This window comes from Carassius auratus, unplaced genomic scaffold (genome assembly GCF_003368295.1).
Source record: "Carassius auratus strain Wakin unplaced genomic scaffold, ASM336829v1 scaf_tig00017342, whole genome shotgun sequence".
Lineage (NCBI taxonomy): Eukaryota > Metazoa > Chordata > Actinopteri > Cypriniformes > Cyprinidae > Carassius > Carassius auratus.
The window spans coordinates 48,486-71,623 of NW_020524776.1; the positions used below are offsets into that span (position 1 = coordinate 48,486).

General features: G+C 37.5%; 1 protein-coding gene and 1 pseudogene across 2 annotated transcripts; one reads left to right on the plus strand and one right to left on the minus strand.

Annotated features, from left to right (window-relative positions):
* Positions 1-340: 340 nt before the first annotated feature.
* On the minus strand, positions 341-13,049 carry LOC113075632 (receptor-interacting serine/threonine-protein kinase 3-like; annotated as a pseudogene).
* Positions 13,050-13,779: 730 nt separating this feature from the next.
* Positions 13,780-22,271, plus strand: LOC113075633 (protein KHNYN-like). 2 transcript variants are annotated; one of them, XM_026248314.1, is made up of 9 exons: positions 13,780-14,192; positions 15,138-15,346; positions 15,590-15,724; positions 17,160-18,628; positions 19,886-20,016; positions 20,100-20,196; positions 20,369-20,476; positions 20,679-20,780; positions 21,435-22,271. In XM_026248314.1, exons 2-9 carry the CDS (start codon positions 15,149-15,151, stop codon positions 21,769-21,771), a joined length of 2,577 nt encoding a protein of 858 aa, XP_026104099.1. In that variant the 5' UTR covers positions 13,780-14,192; positions 15,138-15,148; the 3' UTR covers positions 21,772-22,271. The 2 variants fall into 2 exon arrangements, with proteins under 2 accessions (XP_026104099.1, XP_026104098.1); XM_026248313.1 differs by having other exon boundaries at positions 13,783-14,192; positions 21,432-22,271.
* The last annotated feature ends 867 nt before the right edge of the window (positions 22,272-23,138 follow it).

The window sequence follows — 23,138 nt, forward strand, 5'->3', positions numbered from 1 at the left end:
AGATCGCTTGAAGGAGGTGAGTGGGGATCGGATCAAGTGGACAAGTAGTAGGATGATTGGAAAGGATAGTTAGTTTGGAAAGTTTGGAAACGTCAGTCTCTGAGAGTCGAGAGGAGGAGAGAGAGTGTGCATTAGTCGTTGTGAAGTTATCCTCAGTCTGCGGTCTTGAGAATTGGTCACTAATTTATATGTCTCAGTTTTAGTGTTAACTACATCAGGTTATACTAAATGGAATTGAGAACTAGAACTAGAATTATTTTTTACTCAATGTTTAAGCTATAATATATATATATAATGTTTATTTCAAGTAACAAAAACATTATTATTAATTTGACCTGCTTTGTTAATGTATGACTGAAAAAAACATGCATTACATTAAATGTATAAGTTAATGTTAAAACTGTGTAATCCAAATGGATGGACATTTTATAAGCAATTCAAACACATCAAATTGGCATGGATATTTTTTGAGTGTCCAACTCCACTGAAAGTCTGTTTCCCTTTGGCACACAGGTATAGTTTGCAACTTGTAACACTGAACAAGAGCTGATTCCTGCATAAGAGAGTGTGAAGAGGTCACTGGGGTTTTTTCGGGGAGTTCTCTGAACGGGAATAAGACGAGCCAACTCTGGAAGGAGCCGTTCAGTGTCTCTGGCCCGGTTTCTGAACAATATTCATGATGTTGTTGTTGCCGATCTGAACTCCACAGACATTTGACATGGTGATCTGGACACCGCCTGAGAGGAGAGCAGAAAGACAGATGAGTGAGATGCTTTCTGTTCCAATTCATTCCACCATTCAAAAAAAGGAAAAATAAGTTTTATATGTATATATATATATATATATATATATATATATATATATATATATATATATATATATATATATATATATATATATATATATATATTTGAATATGTATATATGTACATATATATTTCTTTTTTAATCTAAAATATTCAACATTTTCTTCTTGCAATTAGGAGTTTATATCCTGCAATTCTAACATTATATTAAAATTAAAAGAAATCCAAATCGTAAGATTACAAATATTGAAATTAGCTTTTTTGTTTTTTATTCTGTAGCAGAAACAAGCTTAAGTAATTATTTGTTTTACATGTGTATGAACAAAGATGGTTATTTATTGGGTTCTTCACAATTACATTTTTTAATTGAATTAAGATTAATAATTCATCAAAGTATGTACACTACCGGTCAAAATTATGGATCAGTAAGTCTTGTAATGTTTTTTTAAAGAAGTCTTTTTGCTGGTCAATGCTGAATTAATTGATAAAAAATACAGAAAAAAAACAGTAATCTTGCAAAATGTTATTACAATATAAAATAATGGTTTCTATTTTAATATGCTTTGAAATATAATTTATTTCTGTATTGCAATGCTGAATTTCCATCATCATTATTACAGTATAAAGTGTCACATGATCCTTCACAAATCATTCTAATATCATGATTTATTATTAGAATTATCAACAGTTGTGGGGCCAAATATTTTTTTTGGAAACCGCAATAGTTTTATCAGGATTCTTTGATGAATAAAACGTTTAAAAGAATAGCATTTATTCAAAATATAAATATTTTCTAACAATATAAATCTTTGCCATCACGTCTTATTAATTTAACACATTCTTGCTGAATAAAAGTTTAATTTCTTTCATAAAAAGAAAGAATAAACATTTACTGACCCCATACTTTTGAACTATAGTGTATATTGTTAGAAAAGATTTATATTTTAAATAAATGCTCTTCTTTTTTACTTTTTATTCATCAAAGAATGCTAAAAAAGTATCATACGTTCCATAAAAATCTGAAGCAGCAGAACAGTTTCAACATCGCTGATAATAAATCATTACATTTACATTTATTCATTTAGCAGACGCTTTTATCCAAAGTGACTTACAAATGAGAACAATAGAAGTAATCAAAAACAACAAAAAAGAGCAATGATATACAACTGTTATAACAAGTCTCAGTTAGCTTAAACGCAGTACACGTAGCATGGGATTTTAAATAATATAATAAATCAAAATAAAACAGATAGAATAGAAAATGAATAGAGCAAGCTAGTGTTTGAGGTCTTTTTTATAATTGTATAATAAATAAAAAGAAAATAGGATACAAAAAGAAAAAGGTAGTTAGATTTTTTTTTTTTTAAGAATAGAATTAGAATAGTGAGTGTTAAAGTTAGAGGGTCAAATAAAGATGGAAGAGATGTGTTATAAACCGATTCTTGAAGATGGCTAAGGACTCAGCTGCACGGATTGGGTCCGTAAAAGTGACTTTGTGCTTCTTTGGGATGGCACAATCAAGCGACGTTCACTTGCAGAACGCAAGCTTCTAGAGGGCACATAAGTCTCAAATAATAAATTTAGGTAAATGGCTGCAGAGCCAGTGGTAGTTTTGAAGGCAAACATCAATGCCAGTGTTGAGTACTCGAGACTCGGACTCGGTCTTGGACTCGGTCTCGAGACCGTATTTTAATGGTCTCGGTCTTGTCATGGACTCGTGTGCATTTTGACTCGGTATTGACTCGGACTCGAACATATTAGGAATCGGACTTATGCCCGAGTCCACTCGAGTCCCAATCAAAATATTTCATGATTATTACTGTATGTTAATACCCTCTGGAGTCGTTTAACCCAGGATACGAGTTATGAGTCATTTTCTCCTGATAACCCCGAAAAGAACTTAAATTACACTTAAAATTTACACTTACACTCAGTTTTAATCGTACAGATAAGAGCAATACATCAATCGTATCTGTAAAGGGTCTTTTTTTTTGGATACAGACATAATAACAACAAAACTTTGTGCACTTCTTCATTTACAAACACGTCATTAAAATGAACTGTAACTCAGTGAATACTCAACGAAAAGACATGAGAGAGATATCTATAGAAAGCTTGACATGTCTGCTTTTAAACTAAAAAGTGCCACCGAAAACAAGTATTCTGTGATAAAGTAATCCAGATGAAAACAACGCGATGTCTGTTTTTCACGTCTCCCTTCACAACCCATTATATCTAATGTGACCACGCCCCCGCGCTGAACGCGCTAGTCAGATTCAAACTGAAGCGCGCGGCTTGCATACGCCCACACAGAAGAAAAAGCAGAGACTGTTCTTAATGTTCTTTTATTTTACTGTTTGCTTCGCGATGAGAGGAATAAGACATAATTCACCCCGAAAAGATGTGATGTGGTTGAGGATTTGAGATTTGGATTTCCTCCGAAAAAAAAAGAATGTAGCACTTTATTCAGCAGAGATCATAAACATGAGTAAGTCTCTTTTTATTTATTTATTTATTATACTTGTACTAGTTTTCAAATAACGTGTAAACATTTTACTAGTTAGACTTTTTCCAAATACTTTTTCCAAACAAAATTCCTGACTAAATGTATAATCAAGTGAAATATTATGAAGTTTCAATAACAATACACAATACTATACCATTCAAAAGCTTGATGTAAATAATATAAATGTAACAAATAAATGTAACTGTAACAAATGTAACACAATGCTGTTCTTTCAATTTATCCCCCCTAAAAAACCAGAAAAATTATTCTCAGCTCTTTTCAACATTAATAACAATAATAATGATAATAATGATAATAATAATAATGAATGTTTTTTGTAGAAAATATATGATTTTTAAAATAATTTCTTAAGGATTGTGTGACTGGAGTAATGATGCAAAAAATAGTTTGAAAGTCAGCTTTGATTTTCCCTAATAAACTGTTTAACTGCTCCCCCAAGTGGATATTAAATTATGTTGTGAGATAATTAAATATATTCTAAATAAACTACAAACATAAAATTATATAGATTTATTTTGTCCTCACATTCTTTCTTGTAACTCCTCCCTTTCAGTGACACAAGCTGACTGAACGGCTCATTATGCAGCTCATTATGCAGCTCATTATGCAGCTTATTATGCGGGCCTTTGTCTTTTCAGGTGTAAATCACAATGATATTCATGGTAGTTGATGCCTACTCGCATATGACTTTTACCAACAAAAAGTGTCTTAGAAAATTTAAATAAATATATTGTTTTCTGTGAGTGAGTAAACAAGATGATTTTCACATAATTTAGAAAGAATAATTCTAGGCTACAAGCTCCAGTTCTCAACAGTCCCAGGAACCAATGTTATGTATGTGTTTTTTTTTTTGCCTTATTCAAGTGATTTAACATTTTTAGTTTTTCACTAAGCACGCATAATATTTTTTTTCTCAAAAATACAATCATGTACATACATGCATTTCACATATTATTATAGCCCAGTTTGTGCTGATTACAGTGAGATTAGAATTTAGCCAATTAGATATTTATAAGAAACTGAAAAAAGCACAAATGTCAGGGCATGACAAAACTTCTCCAGGCCCCAAAAATAGCCTTAGACTCCAGAGGGTTAATGTTTCTTTAAATTGATGTATGACTGACACATCCAATGACTGGTGATTTTCTTGTGATGTGAGACCATAGACTGTATAAAAACATGGACGTAGTGTCCGTGACGTCACCCATAGACTCCTGAAGTGTGTTTTTGAAGCCTAAAGTGTGTAGAGCGGGCCGTGTTATGTGAAAACGAGCACTTAATACTGACAAGTAACAATTCATAATTCTAATAAAATTACCTTTACACCACATACTATGTGGCCCTTTTACCCTTTATTGTTTCCCCCAAACATTTTACATATTCTTGAAGATTTCTTTAGGTCTTGTCTCAGACCCAATCTCTCTGGTCTCAGTCTTGACTCAGACTCGACCCTTTCTGAACTCGGTCTTGACTCGGACTCGACCCATTCTGAACTCGGTCTTGACTCGGACTCGACCCATTCTGAACTCGGTCTTGACTCGGACTCAACCCTGTCTGGACTCGATCTGGACTCGCACTCGAATGAGCTGGTCTCGACTACAACACTGATCAATGCCTTGAATTTTATGCGAGCAGCTATTGGAAGCCAGTGCAAATTGATAAACAGAGGTGTGACGTGTATTCTTTTTGGCTCATTAAAAATTAATCTAGCTGCCGCGTTCTGAATTAATTGTAAAGGTTTGATAGAATTGGCTGGAAGACCTGCCAAGAGAGCATTGCAATAGTCCAGCCTGGACAGAACAAGAGCTTGAACGAGTTTCTGGCTGTTTTTGAAGGAGTTATGGTTGATGTGCCTAACTTGATGATGAAATTGTGATGAAACGATGGGTTTTCTGGAACCAGAAGCAGTTCTGTCTTGGCACGGTTGAGTTGAACGTGATGGTCCATCATCCAGGAAGAAATGTCTGTTAGACAAGCTGAGATGTGAATAGCTACCGTCGGATCATCAGGATGGAATGAGAGGTAGAGTTGAGTGTCATCAGCATAGCAGTGGTATGAAATGCCATGTTTCTGAATGACAGAACCTAATGATGCCATGTAGACAGAGAAGAGAAGTGGTCCTAGAACTGAGCCCTGAGGCACCCAGTAGTTAGATGTTGTGACTTGGACACCTCACCTCTCCAAGATACTTTAAAGGACCTATCTGAAAGTTATATTAAATAATAATAATCATAATAATATAATAATAATAATTAATCAGTACATTAAAATGATTTCTGAAGATCATGTGACACTGAAGACTGAAGTAATGATGCTAATAATTCAGCTGCACATCACAGAAATAAATAAGAAAACATTAAAAATCATTCTGATCCTATAATTTTGAACAGTAATGTACATTTATTCATAATAAAAAATATATACTTTGTGTTATAAATAACCATCAACAGCCCTGCTTACACATGCTAACGTTTATCTGCTAACGTTTATCATGAAATGTGTCAGGTACACTTCCCTTCAGAGTAAGATGAAAGCGGATGAAACTGACCTGGTGTGGAAGTTTGCCCCTGTAAGAGGACACACAAACACACAGCAGACGTTAGCACAGAAGAATATATGAGCCGGAGGTGTTTGATTGTTTGTTTCAGACCTGTGTTGTTCTGACAGACGTCGCTGGTGGAGCAGGACCAGGAAATGATTCTGTGAGAAACCGCCACAAACAAATACATTCAGCACCAAACAAATCATATGAATCATCATAAAGCATTTCTGGGGCTCAGATTACCTTTCTTTATGGGTTTCGCGTAACTCACAGCCGTTTCCTACAAGACAAAATATTAGTTAATACACATTCTCAGTTCAGATTGCTTTATTCATTTTAATACATTCATTTTTTAAATTTATATTTTATTTAGTCATTTAGCAATCAATCATTCGTTCGTTATCTGGCTTGGCTTGGTGTTCATCTTCAGTTCTCTCTTCACAGCAGTTCAGTCAGTCTGTTTGAGTAAATGAATTACTCCAGGATATTGGTTTGTTTTAACTCAGAGGGAGTGTCAGCCACATTAAAAAAGTTAACATAAGTCATTCGTGGATTAATGCGTATCGGAGATGTGAACCATTTCAAACGATACCGTTCGATTTGGTGAACTGGTTCAAGAAGATCCAGTTACATCGAATGATTCGTTCCTGAACCGGATATCACAGACTGCTTTGATTTGAACTCTCTCTCACACAGACACGGAAGAGAAGACAATGCTGAATAAAGTCGTAGTTTTTGCTATTTTTGGACCAAAATGTATTTTTGATGCTTCAACAAATTCTAACGGACCCTCTGATGTCACATGAGCACTATTCGGACGGGACTATTTTTGTAAACTACGTTTGAGTTTCGATTCTTACCACCTGACGTCTGTGATTTTCATGTACCAATTCGGACGGGACTGGTGGGAGGGTCTGATTTGTGCATCTGGGCGTCATAGAGATCACGCGCTCTGTATGCGTGCATTGCATTCATTCAGAATGATTGCCTTAGTATCATTACACAATAAATACTAAATGGCTAGTATAACAAAACCATGTTAATGTGTGGTTCCTTTAGTTTAACTTGTTTTCCTTTTTTTTTATTAAATGTAATTAAAACATTATGTAACTGAGTATACATAAATGAACGTGAGTAATCTTACCTGATGCTGATATTACAATGGCCGGTATTAACAGTTTACGCAATCTTGCTCTTGATTTTATTATTTGAATTATTTTTTTTATTATTATTTATTTGCCGCTAAGCAAATATATCAAACATCCGCGCGGTAAGAGCATCTACGGTAATTCACGTTGGCCAAAACACACATGGAAAGCGGTGTGAAATAAAATATCACCGGCAATCACAGACATTTGCATTCGGACAGGATTAGTTTTCTCAGAGGATCACTGAGTTTGCTGAAAAACGGTAGGTAATTTGCTCTGGAATTATCACAGAGGTTGTGTGAGAAAAACACAGACGTGGCAGATTCGGACGGGATTAAAATCACCAAGTACGTCTGTGAAACGCAGATTTCTCTAACGACCCCCTGTAAAACTAGTCCCGTCCGAATAGGGCTATGGACTACTTTGATAATGTTTTTCTTACCTTTCAGGACATGGACAGCAAACCGTACACACAGCTTCAATGGAGCGACTGAGAGCTCTCGGACTAAATCTAAAATATCTTAAACTGTGTTCCGAAGATGAACGGAGGTCTCACAGGTTTAGACCGACATAATGGTGAGTTATTAATGACATAATAAAAATTTTTCTGTGGACTAGCCCTTTAACTGTTAACTTTTTTAACGTGGCTGACACTCCCTCTGAGTTCAAACAAACCAATATCCTGGAGTAATTCATTACTCAAACAGTACACTTACTAAACTGCTGTGAAGAGAGAACTGAAGATGAACACCAAGCCGAGCCAAATAACGAACAATAGACTGAGTTTTTCGCTCGCGCATCTCCGCCGCTGCGCTCTGAATCCATTCAGTGTGCTTTATCAGCTCGCACACGTCAGCTACACAGGCATTAATACTAAATGTTTAACATTATATTCATTGCATAGATATCATATGTTGACAAACTTTATTTCTAATAACTCCATTCTGCTGTCTGTTGTTCTGTTGTCTGTGATTCTTTGTCTGAATATGGCATTTATCACATGCTGTGTGGTATCTGCGTTTGGTATCGGGGTATTTTATCGAGTACGAGTACAGGAGCTCAGTATCGGGCTGTATCAGTATCGGGTCACTAGTGCATCGCTAGTTAAGAGTGTTAAGATTTGAGTTTTAATTACAAGTTTAAGCATAATTTGTTTATATACCTGTTTAGGAGGCGTTCCGGTGATGCAGGACAAACCCTGAGAACCAGCTTCTGAAACACAAAGATCAACATAAAACAGCTTTATGACCCGTTCGACATATTTAATGTGACACACGTCCAGTATGTTCATTAAATAACAAACCACAAGAGAGCAGGACTGGATTTCTCCATCAGGAATCGACTGTAAAATCAGAGGGGATTGATTGACAGACTGAATCAACTGATGAATCAATAATACACAATAAAACCTGGAGCACTGAAGCAGAAGAACATAAACAGGGTTGATTTAGATTTCATATTGACTTCACATTCAAAGCATCATAATAAGACCAATCCAAAAAGGGGTTTCTGTACATTTAACAAGCTTCCTTTATAGAAATGGTCTCAGCTTTTCAAAATCAGTGTTATAGCGAAACACAAATTATGTCTTACAATAATGTTTTTCAAGCTCTTTCATGATCAGATCGCTCTATTTATGTGAAACAATTCAAGTTTCCTTTATGTGTGAAATGTACATTCTATATGTGAAAATGTATTCTCGTAATATTTCAACTTTAATCTCATAATATTTTGACTTTATTCAAGAAATATTACGACTTTATTCTCGTAATACTTCAGTGTTATTCACAAAATATTACGACTTTATTCATGAAATATTGAAATATGAAATGAAATATTTCTCGTTATATTTTGACTTTATTCACAAAATATTTTGACTTTACTCACAAAATATTGAAACTTCATTCTCGAAACATTTCGACTTTATTCTCGTAATATTTTGAGAATTAAGTCAAAATATTACGAGAATAAAGTCGAAATGTTTTGAGGGCTTTAATCTCGTAATTTTAGAAAAAAAACAAATTTCAACGTGGCACTAAAACGCCATCGTAGTTATTAGATATATTGTTTTGCGTTTAAATTTTAGTTGAAGTTGCATATATATAGAGTCAAAATTTAATACCATTGAGTGGATTGTGGCTGATCTGGATTGATTTCAAACTGGAACAGACATCATAATCATCATCATCATCATCCTGCGTATGAGAAAACATAAGGTTAATGGAGGATAAAAGTAAAGGTTCAGTGAATTTTCTTTCTCTTGCAAACTGGCCTTTGGATATATTTAAGTGTTTACGCCATTCACAATCAATTTTAGTTCCATCGTTTGACAAAATGGTGAATAAAACGATAAAATGAACTGTACCAGCTGCTTCAGAACATCATAGACGGCATCGTTGAGTCCATGTCTGTGCATCTGAAAGATCTTCTCGGTCTCATTAACACAACCTGAACACAGAGACAGTGAGGTGAGAAGATGCAGAGGCTGATTCTCATGAGAAAGGGACTGGGTTCGAGTCTCACAGAGGAACGACGGTCTCCTGTCGGGGTCCTGATGCCAGCATTCAGTCATGAGCTGCACCATCTCATCCAGACCTTCGGTCTCGCAGCGGTCTATGGAGGTCAGGTCAGGTCTGTCCCCCTGAGGAATCCGGAAGCACACCAGACTGGACAGAGCGCCTGCGGGACGGACACGAGTGAGACACTGGTGTGGACAGGGACCAGAGAGCAGCTGAAGGATACTTACCGCTGTAGGGCTCTCTCCCGGTGACCATGGACCACAACAGCACACCATAACTGCAGAGCAGACCGTTCACAAAACACACACTTCATCTTCATCTCAGTCATGAACGAGGAGCTGAACCCTCCTCTCGCATTCAGAAAACATTTGAAAAATTCTGCATTTTTAGTACACAAGAAAATCTTTGCATAAGGATTAAAACGATCATTTGTTTATTCATTTATACTTTTTTATGATATTTAAGCATTTAATCTGAATTGTTACACCTTTTGCATTCAGATCAGTTTTAAAGCAGTACATTAAATTGTCTAAAAATTGTCTTTTTTAGTACAGAAAAAACTTTGCATATGGATTAAGACACATCATTCAAAAACACATTTTCAAATATATTTTTAAGTGATAACCATTTGAACTAAATTGCAACACTTTTTACATTCACTTCAGTTTTGAGTGAAGTGAAAGTGAAAGTGACATACGGCCATCTATGGTGACCCATACTCAGAATTTGTGCTCTGCATTTAACCCATCCAAAGTGCACACAACACAGAACAGTGATCACACACACACACACCGTGAACACACACCCGGAGCAGTGGGCAGCATTTATGCTGCGGCGCCCGGGGAGCAGTTGGGGGTTCGATGCCTTGCTCAAGGGCACGTAAGTCGTGGTATTGAAGGTGGAGACAGAACTGTTCATGCACTCCCCCCACCCACAATTCCGTCCGGCCCGAGACTAGAACCCACAACCTTTCCATTGTGAAGTAGTACATTAAATAAAAAATAAAATAAACAAATCATAAGAAAATAACATTTTATATATATATATATATATATATATATATATATATATATATATATATATATATATATATATATATATATATATATATAACAATATATTCTTTAGTTTTAATTTCCCTAACCATTGACCTTTTTTTTTGTTTTGTTTTTTATAATGGTGGGCGTTTAACAGCTGTACCTGTAGACGTCGGAGGCTTTGTTGGCTTTGTAGTTGACGGACTGCAGCGCTTCAGGAGGCATGTAGCTCAGCATTCCTCCCTCGTCCTCGTCTTTCTGTCCGGAGCATCGAGAAACGCTTTGAGCCACTCGGGACAGACCGAAATCTGTGAGCTGCAGGACGGACAGAAACAAACACAGGGTTAAATAAAAAAAATTAAAAGTCTGATGCGTTTTCAATGCTAAGAGAGACATTACATTTACACTTAAATGATTAAATTTGTGTGAGTTAATTTGATTACTGAAATAATATTTTTTATTTAAATCATAAAACACAGAATCCAGATAATTTGAAGAAAAAAAACTTTGAAAAATTAAACTTTCATATTCAGATTTTTACGAGCTATATAAAGGATGAAGTTGTTAAAGGTTTATGAATTCAACTTATTAGATAAAAAATGAATTAATCTGATCAGAAATACTTTTGCGGTTATTAAAATAGAAGTAAAACATTACGTTAAAACACAATCCTGAAAAAAGCTAGAAAGGTAAACAGCATTTGGGGGAAAATAAAACTGAATTTGAGGAAAATTTGAGAAAAATTTTTCATAGGGTACTACTATTGTTAAAAATGTTATAAATTATTAAATACATACGTTTTATGACTTCAACTAATTAGACATCCTTTTTTTATTATTACTAAATCTTATTTTAAATATTTAAAACAGAAGTCAGAAAAATGAAAAGGGTAAATATTATGTGATAAAAATAAAACTGAATTTGAGAAAACACTTCATAGGGCACTATTATTATTCTTTTAAAAACGGCAATCAGTTATTTCAATTGATAAAGTGTTATGAATTCAACTGAATTGAAATCCTTTTTGATTATTAAAATTCTACTGATTATTAAAATCCAGATGTGTTCAGGATCTGGGTGTAATGAAGCAGATGTGAGCGTCTGGCCTTGGCTCGGAGGCTGTCGTCCAGCAGCACGTTGCTGGGCTTCAGGTCCAGATGCAGGAGCGGAGGAGACAGATGATGGAGGAAGTTCATGCCCAGGCTGATCTCGTGGGCCATGCGGAAGGTCAAAGGCCACGGCGGCGGCCCAGCCAGCGTCTGCAGCAGGTCAGCCACCGAACCCTTGGGCATGAACTCCATCACCAGCCCCGACTGCAGCCGCTCGCCGTCCACACGGCCCTCGTACAGACCCAAGATCCTGATCACGTTAGGATTCCCGCCCTGGAACATCAGCTGAGCTTCTCTCTGAATGGACGATCTGCTGCACGAGCACAAACACAAACAGGTCAACATCTGCAACACTTCACAGCCTGACGCTCAGATCAGTGTTTTCCAGAGCTCCTCAACATTTACAGTCTTTAGGGGAATCAGACTAATAATTAATCTCTTAAACACTTTAACTAGAATCAAATGTAAATATAGTGAATATATGTACACCCACTTAAAAGTTTACCATGGTAAGTTTTACTACATCAAAACTGTGTTTGGTAGGGATGAGGGAGACCAACAGGACTGGCTGGGGTAAGTTGTCACAGTGGACACATGCTATCCAGTGACAATGACTAGAACAACTGGTGTGGGGTTTACTTTGAAACAGCTTTCACTTAGAAACTGTGAGTCATTTTCAAAAAATAATCACACACGCACACACAAAACGTTAAATTTTGAAGCAAAATGACTGAAATGGTAACATCTCCAAAATCTGTTTTATACTGTAAAAGATGTAAATACAGACTATTAGAGTACTGTTTACTAAATAAATAAATACATAAAATTCTACTTTAAAAAAAAGTCATGTCGAAATGTGTGAAATCTGTCTCGTTCTCCTGACGTGCGGCTGTCAGCGCGCTTCAGTGTCAACTTCCCAGTGTGACATCATCCCCTCATTCAACAACACTAACACACAAACTGAAAGAAAGATCGCGTCTGATACTGACTGAAGGCTAAATTAATGTATCATAATTTTACATCAGTAAGGTTGGATTAGGCCATGTAAAGGCTATCGTGGTAAATATTGTAAGGTGCACGTGCAGTCAGATTACCCGTCTTTATAATGTAAAAACTTGATGGCCACGTCCATCCCCAGAGTCGAGTGCTTCGCCCGGTACACATCCCGAACCTGCCGGCCCCGATGCTCCTCCAGCACCGCAGACATTCATCTCCGAACACGTTCAGCCGGATGCAGTAGTTCTCGCCCATCTCACCCGAGTCTACTCAGCGACTGGAGAGAGATTAGACATGTCATGTCCGAGATCCTCGATGATGGAGACGCCTCCACTTCCCCATCAGAGCCCCGTGAGGACTGACGTGCTGTGCGTCACCTCTCCTGTCTGTCTGTCTGTCTGTGTGTCTGTGTGTCCGTCCAGAGGGACGATTTCAGCGCGAGGACATCTCAGATAACAGACAGATCTCCTAAGAACGCGTTGCCATCGTTCCCATTAGTCTACAACTGTTACTTCTGAATGTATTCTGAAAGTTCCAAACATTAAGAGAGAGTTCCATTTTAGAACTTTGCAAACAAATGTTACTTTTGAATTTCTCTGAACCATCTGAAACCAGTAGACTGAGCAGTTTAAAATAAACCTTAGACAAACGTGAAACGGAGATGTATAAATAATGTTTATACTGCGTTTCCTGCGTATAACGTTTAAATTGAATGTTTAAAACTTATTTTTTTCCTCGATTATGTTAGAGAAACATTAAAGGAATATTCTGTTTTATATGAATGTTGCTTTTGAACCGTCTAAATATCTAATGTTTAGTAATGTTAAGTTTCAAAACCTGTCAAACAATGATAAATTATCACCCATTCTGATACAACCTACAGAACTGAAACGAAGAAAGAAAGTTTGTTGTATGTTCTGTGCCTGTAAACGAGCTTAAAGTAACTTTGGTCAATGATTACAATGGGAGTTTTCTATAGGTTAACATGTTTGCTGTTGACTTTAAACGGATGTGGCTCTTTGCGTCAGTGGAAATTCCCGCACGATGTCACTGTATCTGCCTAAAGCCATAATAAAGCCTGCGTCCCTCTATTTTTCACGCACTTCCATATATTAAGTCATATAACGTGTTTTTAAATCGTGTCTGGTCAGATGTCCCTCGTGTTTCAGTGTTTCACGCCTGTAGATGTCTGTGAGCACGCGTTAAAGCGCGTCAGCAGACTGTCCGTGCGCGTGCTTTACGTTCATTACGGTAGAAGAAGATCAGCGCAAAGTTTCCCTTTGGTTTCATTTGATCAACAATCATCATGACCTGTCCAAAATGTGGATCAACGAGTCTCGCGGAACCACGAGCGATCTCTAAACCAAAAGAAGCCTTTTATAAGCGAGCAGGACTACATTTGGACTGAATCTGGATCGTCGCAGAAGAGCGTTCAGACTCGCTCCGGATTGTTTATCGCGACGCTTCGTAAACACGAAAGAGCGCAGTTTAAAGTTCACGCGATTATGGTAAGGACGCCTGTTTACAGTCGCTCGGTTCTATGTAAAGTACACATTTCTGTTGTATACTTGTGTTTTTGTTAATTAACACCGTTGTTGAGTTTTTATCATGAATCTGTTTCGTTCGTTATAATTGTTAAGCACATTATATTTAATCGTTTGACCGATTTTAATTGCGAAACCCAATAGTACTCGAATATAAACATGTTCTAAGAACGTCTCGCTATTCCTAACGTTCCCTTTAAGTTCTAAAATGATATTTGTGAATGTTCTCTCAAAACGTTCAGTGATGGTGTATTATCTTTTTTCTTTCTTTCTTTCTTTTTTTTTTTTTTGAGGAGTGGGTGGGGGGACTTGAGGTTATGTTTGGGCCCTTCTGTACACTACATGTGCCATCACTTGAACATCAGCATGGAGTAACACAAAATACACAAACATATGTTTTGAGGTTCATAAATAGTACAATTAGTATGCAACATGTTTACGCTACAGTCAAAGTTTAAGTGTAATATTAAATATTCATTATAATAATAAACAGGATCTGTTCTCTAAGTTGAGAGATCAAAACCCTGACATTTTTGAGCAAAAAAAAAAAAAAAAAAAAACCCAGAGATACTTATTAGTATTATAAAAGTTATTGTGTTGAAGCGATCTTTAACCCACATCTGTGTTATCTGGGATTTCCATGTGACTGTTTTCTGAACATAATGAGAACATTAGTTTGGATGTTCTCCAAACCATCTGAAACTTATAACTAGTAATGAAAAAAAGACCAGATAACTTTGAATGAACATGCTATTAACATTACTTGGACCCTGGGATTTAATCGATTAGTACTTCTGAACAACAAAAACTTCTGCTAATATACTGAAGTTGGACTTTATATAGTTTTGTTCTTGTTCTCTCTCGTCTGAAGCTCCACCGTTGACTGTGTCCTTCTCACGTCTCTTTCAGTGAGTTGCATCATGGCTCTCTCAGGTCTGATGGAGGACGAGTTCACCTGTGCAGGTGTGTTGAGGGGGGCGCTGCTGGCACTGCAGCCCACCGTCGAGCGGATCTTTGGGGTGAAGCTGAGTATCGGAGAAGAGGACGCTCTGTCTGCGCAGAGTGGTCAGATCTGGCTGCAGCTGCTGGGGGCTTCAGGAGACGTGCAGGCCGCGAAGGTGCTTCACACTCTAAGACTTTCAGTTTCTGTGCACCTAAAGTGAAACGGCAACGACAACAACAACAACATGTATTTATAAAGTCCTGCTTGATGTGGAATAACAAGTCTAAGTCTAGAACTGCATGTTCCCATCACAGATGCTTGTATTGGTTTAAGGATGCAAAAGCTATAATTACAATAGAAATGTTTCCTAATCGAATTCCTGAGGGTTTACTCAACTTATATGTTATGCATCTTGTAGCTTTTTGTGAAAGGTGTCGTCAATCAGGAAGCTCAGCAAGAGGTCCAGTTTCCTGAAGTGCTTCACTGTGTCTTCAGTGGTGCTAAAGGGCTGTTTATGGATGGCCTGATTAAAAATTCCTCCGCTCAAATAGTGGTGAGTAAAGGGTTTTCTAAAGACCATCTGTGCTGTATTTTCTGATATAGTTTCAATGCTACTACCCTTTAACCCCTTTTCAAAGTATATATAGCTGAAGGTTTTTATGTGTAAACATATTACTTTTCTTTGCACAGCACAAAAACATTAGAGCCAAACCTGATTTTTTTCATAAACGTCGATTATGAAACATTGCCATTTCGATCAAACTTGCGCAAATATCTGAAGATGGTGGGTGCATAAACAAGCTTCATTGTTCCACCCGCCTCCTTGCAGCAACACCTTTTTTAATACGCATGACATCATTTCCATATTCATATTTCCATCCAGATGTTATTCTACCACCTTTGTTACTCGAAACTAGGAAAAACAGAAGGTGAGACAGACACACTACAGTGGCCTCAAATTTGAAACGTATCTAAACATCCATAAAACAAGATAAATCTTACCTTAGAAAATCAAACTGCATAAAATCAAGTAGATCGATGTAACAAAAAATTACATAAAAATGCAGGATAAATGTAACATAATAAATGCTTAAAATGCAAGATAAATTTAACATAACAAATGCATAAAATGCAAGATAAATTTAACATAACAAATGCATAAAATGCAAGATAAATGTAACACAATAAATGCATAAAATGCAAGATAAATGTAACCTAATAAATGCATAAAATGCAAGATAAATGTAACCTAATAAATGCATAAAATGCAGGATAAATGTAACCTAATAAATGCATAAAATGTAAGATAAATGTAACATAATAAATGCTTAAAATGCAAGATAAATTTAACATAATAAATGCATAAAATGCAAGATAAATGTAACACAATAAATGCATAAAATGCAAGATAAATGTAACATAATAAATGCATAAAATGCAAGATAAATGTAACACAATAAATGCATAAAATGCAAGATAAATGTAACATAATAAATGCATAAAATGCAAGATAAATGTAACATAATAAATGCATAAAATGCAAGATAAATGTAACACAATAAATGCATAAAATGCAAGATAAATGTAACACAATAAATGCATAAAATGCACGATAAATGTAACCTAATAAATGCATAAAATGTAGGATAAATGTAACAATAAATGCATAAAATGCAAAATATAAACATTACATATAATATGAACATTACATAAAAACAGCTTGAAAATCACTTGGAAAAAAAATTCACAAAATGCAAGATAACAGTTAACATTAAAAAGAGCATAAAATCTAAGATAAATGTAACTAGAGAAACAAAATTGTGTAAACGTATAGATATAAATGTAAATCATAGTAAAATGAAAATCAAAAGAAATTACATAAAATGGCAAATAAATATTACATTGAAAAAAAATAAAAATAATAATAGATGTTACTTGATAAACATATAATGCATCAAATGCATGACTTGTGCTTTCCCGTCCTACAGGTGGGATCTCAAGGCATCATCCTCATAACCGGGCTGGCAGAACCTGTGGTGAAAGCCTATTCCTTTATTACTGACCTGCTGGAGAAGTACAAGAGCAGCCAGGGACGGCGCAATGAGGCTGGCCACGAATCCCTGGAGTCACGTCGGGCCTTCAAAGCCATCGTGGAGAGTCTGGAGGACCGTCACACCCTGGACCTGCTGGTGTTACCTGTGCTGGTGAAAGAGGTCCTGCTGGATTTGGTCAAACAGTCTGGATTGGACTCGTATGCAAAGCGGGACGGGGAAGGTCTGATCCCGTTCAAAGGCAATGGATCGTGGGCGATGCAGAGAACTGTTGATGAAATCGATTTTGGAGGCTCTGAGGGGCAGCTGAGATCGAATTATAATGCAGAGAACTCACCTTCCAAGCAGCCAGGTCTTTTTCTACAATCTGCCCATCACAGAATTAACGGGACGGATGATTTCAGCAGAAAATCATACAACTCTTTTTCTCAAAGCTTGGCCCTTGACCCAACAAACTTTGAGATGCCGGCGTCTCCAGAACAAGGTTCGCCACAAGAAACCAAATCTAAAACGCCATCGCATGACTCTGTGCTGTTGTCCGCGGGGAGCAGAGAGGATTTCGACCACCTCCTCATGTTCTTCACCACAATGGGATTTGCCAAGGACGTGGTGCAAGCTGTTCTAACCCGAACCGGTCCCAGAGAAGCCTCGCAGCTTCTGGATTTGATCCAGCAGGAGCAGCACAAATCCGGCCAGCGGAACCTCCCCAGCGAGTCCCAAAATGTGACGGGAATTGGTGGAGAAATGCATGAGGCACTTCAGATTCTAGAAGCCAGTAAAGAAAAACCCAATGCTAAAGAGGAAGACTTTGTCTTGGATGTGTTGAAGAAGGCCGCGGCCACTTGTGGCTACACCGAAGAGACAGTAATGGAAGTGTGCAGCAATCTCCCCGACCTCAAGCCACACGAGCTGCTCATGGAACTGCAGAAACAAGGAGAGGTGAACAGGACCAGAGGAGGCTCTAAAAAAGCTGACTGGAAGATTGGTCCAAATACAGTCGCAGATCTCGACACCGGGAGTGAAAAGGCTGGAGCAGAGATGAGGACCACAAAGGTAGACCCATCCAAACCAGTGAACATTAATGGCAGGCCTTTATCGGTGAGAGGACCACCGCAGACGACATACTGCTTTGAAACCTTGGACTCCGAAGTACAGCCAATGGATTCACACGTCCAACTGCCTCCACGGACTATCAGTCAGAACCCGGATCTCAGTTCCCCAAATATCTCCAACCAGTCCATTCCGCACAAACCTCAACACGGCAGATCAGGTGCAGCATCGGTGGTCACGGGATCACAGCGGTTCCTCGAGAGCCTCAAGACACCCTTCAAACTGCAGCTGTCGGACGAGCCTGGTGACCCCATGCTGCGTCAGATCATCATCGATGGGAGCAATGTCGCAATGAGGTAAAAACCACGAGATGGTGTGCCTTCTAGTGGTCAGAATGAGAACACAGACTCCCTGATTCTCGCAAAAGGCATCATATGCATTCCTGTCTGTCAACAGTCCATCTCTAGTGTGTTGTACTTAAAGTGTAGCAAGTATTGATCAGAATTTAAGATGATGTGACTGATATCTTTTTTTCGAAGCCCCGCACATGACATGCAAGAAAAAATAAATAAATTGTTTTAGTAAATCGTGAACGCAATAGTAAATCGTGGGAACACTATAGTAATCGTGTGGACGTTTTAGTACATTGAGGGAACGAATTAGTAAATCGTGCACACGATTTAGCCTTATATTTTCCTGCGTGTCATGTGCGGGCTCCGTACTTTTTATGACTGATAGCCTTTTTTAAATATATTGTTGCTGTAGCCATTAAAAACTACAGTGCTATGAAAAACTCATTTCTAATCCATTTACACACAGAATGGTTCTCCTGTATAAATATTCTTAAATCAAGAAACATTTTCTTGAGCTGCGCAATGACACGTTAAGGCCAGATACGACAGGTCAACACAGTAAAATGTTTACTAATAGATATCGCCGTCTTCGAATTGCTGAGTACATTGAGACAATTGTTGTGTATTACAAGTTTTCTTGAGTTAAATGTTTAAAAATGTTATGTCAGCCAGGTTGAAAATTCTTGTATGCTGCGTCCTCTAGCTCCCTGCCATGCTTCGGACGAACTCGTTGGTGTTTTTTCAATGTATGCTTCAGACACGGGTCACAACGAGGGGTTCCCCATAGCGCCCCCTAGAGGATGCAGTTCGAAGCTCCCTTGAAAGGGAACTGTACATTTAGGTGCATTTAACTTCTGCTGAAGTAGAGAAAGAAACATGTTTTGAGAAAATGGCTTTAAAGTTATGTTCTGTATTTGAAATCTACTGATGGATATAACACTTAAAAGTGAATTTTGGATGTTTTCTTTTAACTATCCTGTGAGAAGACATGTTATTGAGTCTGGTTTAATAAAAAGCTGGTCAAAATTCAGTGAAAATTGATAAACCTGTATATGCCAATGGGATCAGGGAAATAGATGTTTAATCTTTGAATAATTTTTCGGGCACCTATTTCTCTGATATTTGTTCTTGTTTAATTTGTAAATTCAGGTAAATTTGAAACAAGACTTCATATCCAGTAAAGATTTTTCATCTCCAGTAAATGTATCTTGATTTAAGAATTGTACATGAACGTGTGAATCTGATGCCTGTCTTCTGCAGTCACGGTTTGGGGGTGTTTTTCTCCTGTCGAGGCATCGCTCTGGCCGTGCAGCAGTTTTGGACGAGAGGTCATCGTGAGATCACCGTGTTCGTCCCTCAGTGGAGACAGAAGAGCAACTCAAAGGTTAAAGGTGAAGCTCACTCTATGCCTTCACATCTCAGTGTGTTGAGACCGCAGCGAGTGTGTCATCATGTGACTCTGTGTCTTCTGTAGAGAGGCAATACATGAATGAACTCTGTGATCTGGGTTTCCTCAAATACACTCCATCCAGAGAGGTCGAGGGCAAGAGAATCAACTCATACGACGACCGGTAATTAATCATTTCATCTCAAATCAACACAAAATAGCCGGATATTTTACATGCAATTCACATACAAAAATCTTACATTTAGGTCTGAATATTAGTTGAGTGCAAGAGCATGCAGCCGAGGCGTAAACTAAAACAGTGCTGATTCGTTAGTTAATGAGTGATTGTTGGTTAGATTCATGCTGGAGCTGGCGCAGAAGACCAAAGGAGTGATTGTGACCAATGACAACCTGAGAGATCTGGTGGACGAGTCGCCCGCCTGGAGAGACATCATTAAGAAAAGGTTATATTCACAGTCATCCCATCTCAGACTAAACTAGTATATTATGATTGTTCTATGTGGAAAGGGAGATCTTCATAATTGAAGCTTTCCTGAAGCATCTTAAAACGATTCTTTTGAGGGTAGCTCACTAGGGTTCGTGTGGTGAACAGGGTTTTATATCTGTCTCAGTCGTGGTCATTCACTGATGGAAGTGTTGTTTCAGTTTGCTTCAGTACGTGTTTGCCGGCGATCTTTTCATGTTACCTGACGATCCTTTGGGCCGCGGTGGTCCTCATCTGAGAGACTTCCTTCATAAACACAACAGGTGCTAACATCCACTGTCTTCTAGAGATTTTGGACTCAAATGATGTGCTCTGCTGTCCAGAAGTTTGGGGTTGGTAAAGAAAGAGGTCTCTTCTGCTCATCAAAACTGTATTTTCAGCATCATTCCTCCAGTCTTCAGAGTCACGTGATCTTCAGAAATCAGAATAATATGATGATTTACTGCTCAAGAAACATTTCTGATTATTATCTGTGTTGAACACCGTTGTGCTGCTCAATATTTTTGTGTAATAATTGAATAAAACTAAATAGATCTTACGACCCCAAACTTTTGAACGGTACTGTACATGATTATACTTTTGACACAAAAAAGCAATGCATTATTAATATATTTAAATATGAAGAATTATTATACGATTATATTTAGGCAGGGATTGCAAACTAAATGGCCACAAGTATTTAGTATTTTCCATCAGTATTATGTGTTTTCACCGTTGGGTAATATTTAAGCTGAAAATGCAAACATGGTGATTTAAGGGGACTGTTGGGTTTTGTAGTTTAGGAGATTTACCAAATGATGCCTTTTTTCTGTAGAACACCATTTTTTGAAACAATCTATGTGCTATATGTTCTCTAAATTATGACAACAACAAAAAACCCATTGTGTTGTGTTTGTGTGCCTGTGCCTCGGCAGTAGTTTACCTGTCCCAGGCAGTCACTCATACGCAGGTGCATCCGCGTCCTCTCCTCATCGGCCTGCCACGCTGCACGCTCACACCGAAGTGCTGCGCTTTCGAGACCGGACACCGGGGGGTCCCAGCAGAGGTCAGGGGTCAGGCAGAGGTCAGTGGGATGAGGGCGAGGGGCGTCAGGAGGTCAGGGAGAGGACGGCGGAGGAGACACTGAAGCTGCTGCAGGGTTTAGTGACGATCTTTCCTGGCCAGGAGAGCGTGATTATCATGATCCTGCAGTGTCACCCGAGGATCAGAGACGTCAGCCGACTCACAGACCTCATCCTGGAACAACAGGAATGAACTGAGACGAGCAGAGGAAGACAGGGACGGCCAGCGTCTGGAAATATTGTGTACTGAGCAATACATAAGAATTTAATCATCATTTCTTACGATTCCAGAGCTATTTAACTCCCAATGTGCTTTCATAATTTATAATTTACGTAATTTATATTCAATGAGTGTGAATGAGTTTTTATGAACTTTTACAATTTTTTATTAACTGCAGTTGTGCTTTAGAATGTGCTTTTAGGAGTTTTAATCTGAAATATCAACGCTTGATACTATTTATTTTCACATGATGTAAGGACAATAAAAATATGACGAGTGTAAGAGACCAAATCAAGCAAAGAATATGCCTTAAAGAGTTTACTTAGACATTTGTCTTGTTTTCATGGTTTTCCTTCAGGGACGACGGATGTACATCAGCAATGTCGCTATGCTCTGAAATGTTTACATTTTGTATTTTTATGCAGATGTTCATTAATGCGCTCTGTCCCTATTAAACAGCTACGTAAATCAGGTTGTCTGTGAATTTGTGTTGCAGGTAATCTATTTAAAACACATCAGACCTGTTGATTCAACCTATGGAGTCATTTTTTATTGATTTGTTTCAGTATTATATTCAAACTGATTAAATAGTTTAATATTTATTAAGAACTACATCTGCACCTAAAGTTTACTTGATATTTTATATGATCAATTTGAACACTTTTTAAAAACTGAATATCCACAGCGCACTTGTGCTGTGTACCAGCAGAGGGCGCTATTGCACCACTGCTGCTGCATACATAGTGAGCTATATGAGTGAATGGGGTATAAAATATCCTATAGATTATAACCATACTCACCCAGTAGATCGTTTACATTAGGAATTGCAATTGTTTGTTGTATTACAAGTTTTCTGAAATGTTATGTGCAAATTAATTGGATAAAGCTAGGTCCAAAATGTGCAATTTTGTTGGCATTAATGGAAGTGCATTAGCATGGTTTAAATCATACTTAAATGACCTCCATCAATTTCACAGCACTGAATGAAGATGTATCATATCGATCACAAGTGCAGTATGGAGTACCTCAAGGCTCAGTACTAGGGCCGCTACTCTGCAAGCTTTATATGTTACCCTTGGGAGATATCATCAGGATTTATGAGGCGGGTGGGGGGTGGGGGGGGGGGGGGTTAGCTCTATTGCTCGAGTTGAGACATTAATAGTTTTCTTCCTCCGATATTATTTGCACTACGTTATCTTCATTTGTAAGTAAAAACTTTCAAGTATACTAATTTGCTTTCGTCCAGCCAATGCTGATTCTGAATAAATTATTCAATAAATCATAGATTATCCATTTCTGGAGCTGCAAAAATTACAGTTTAAAATCAGTCAGTGCATCTT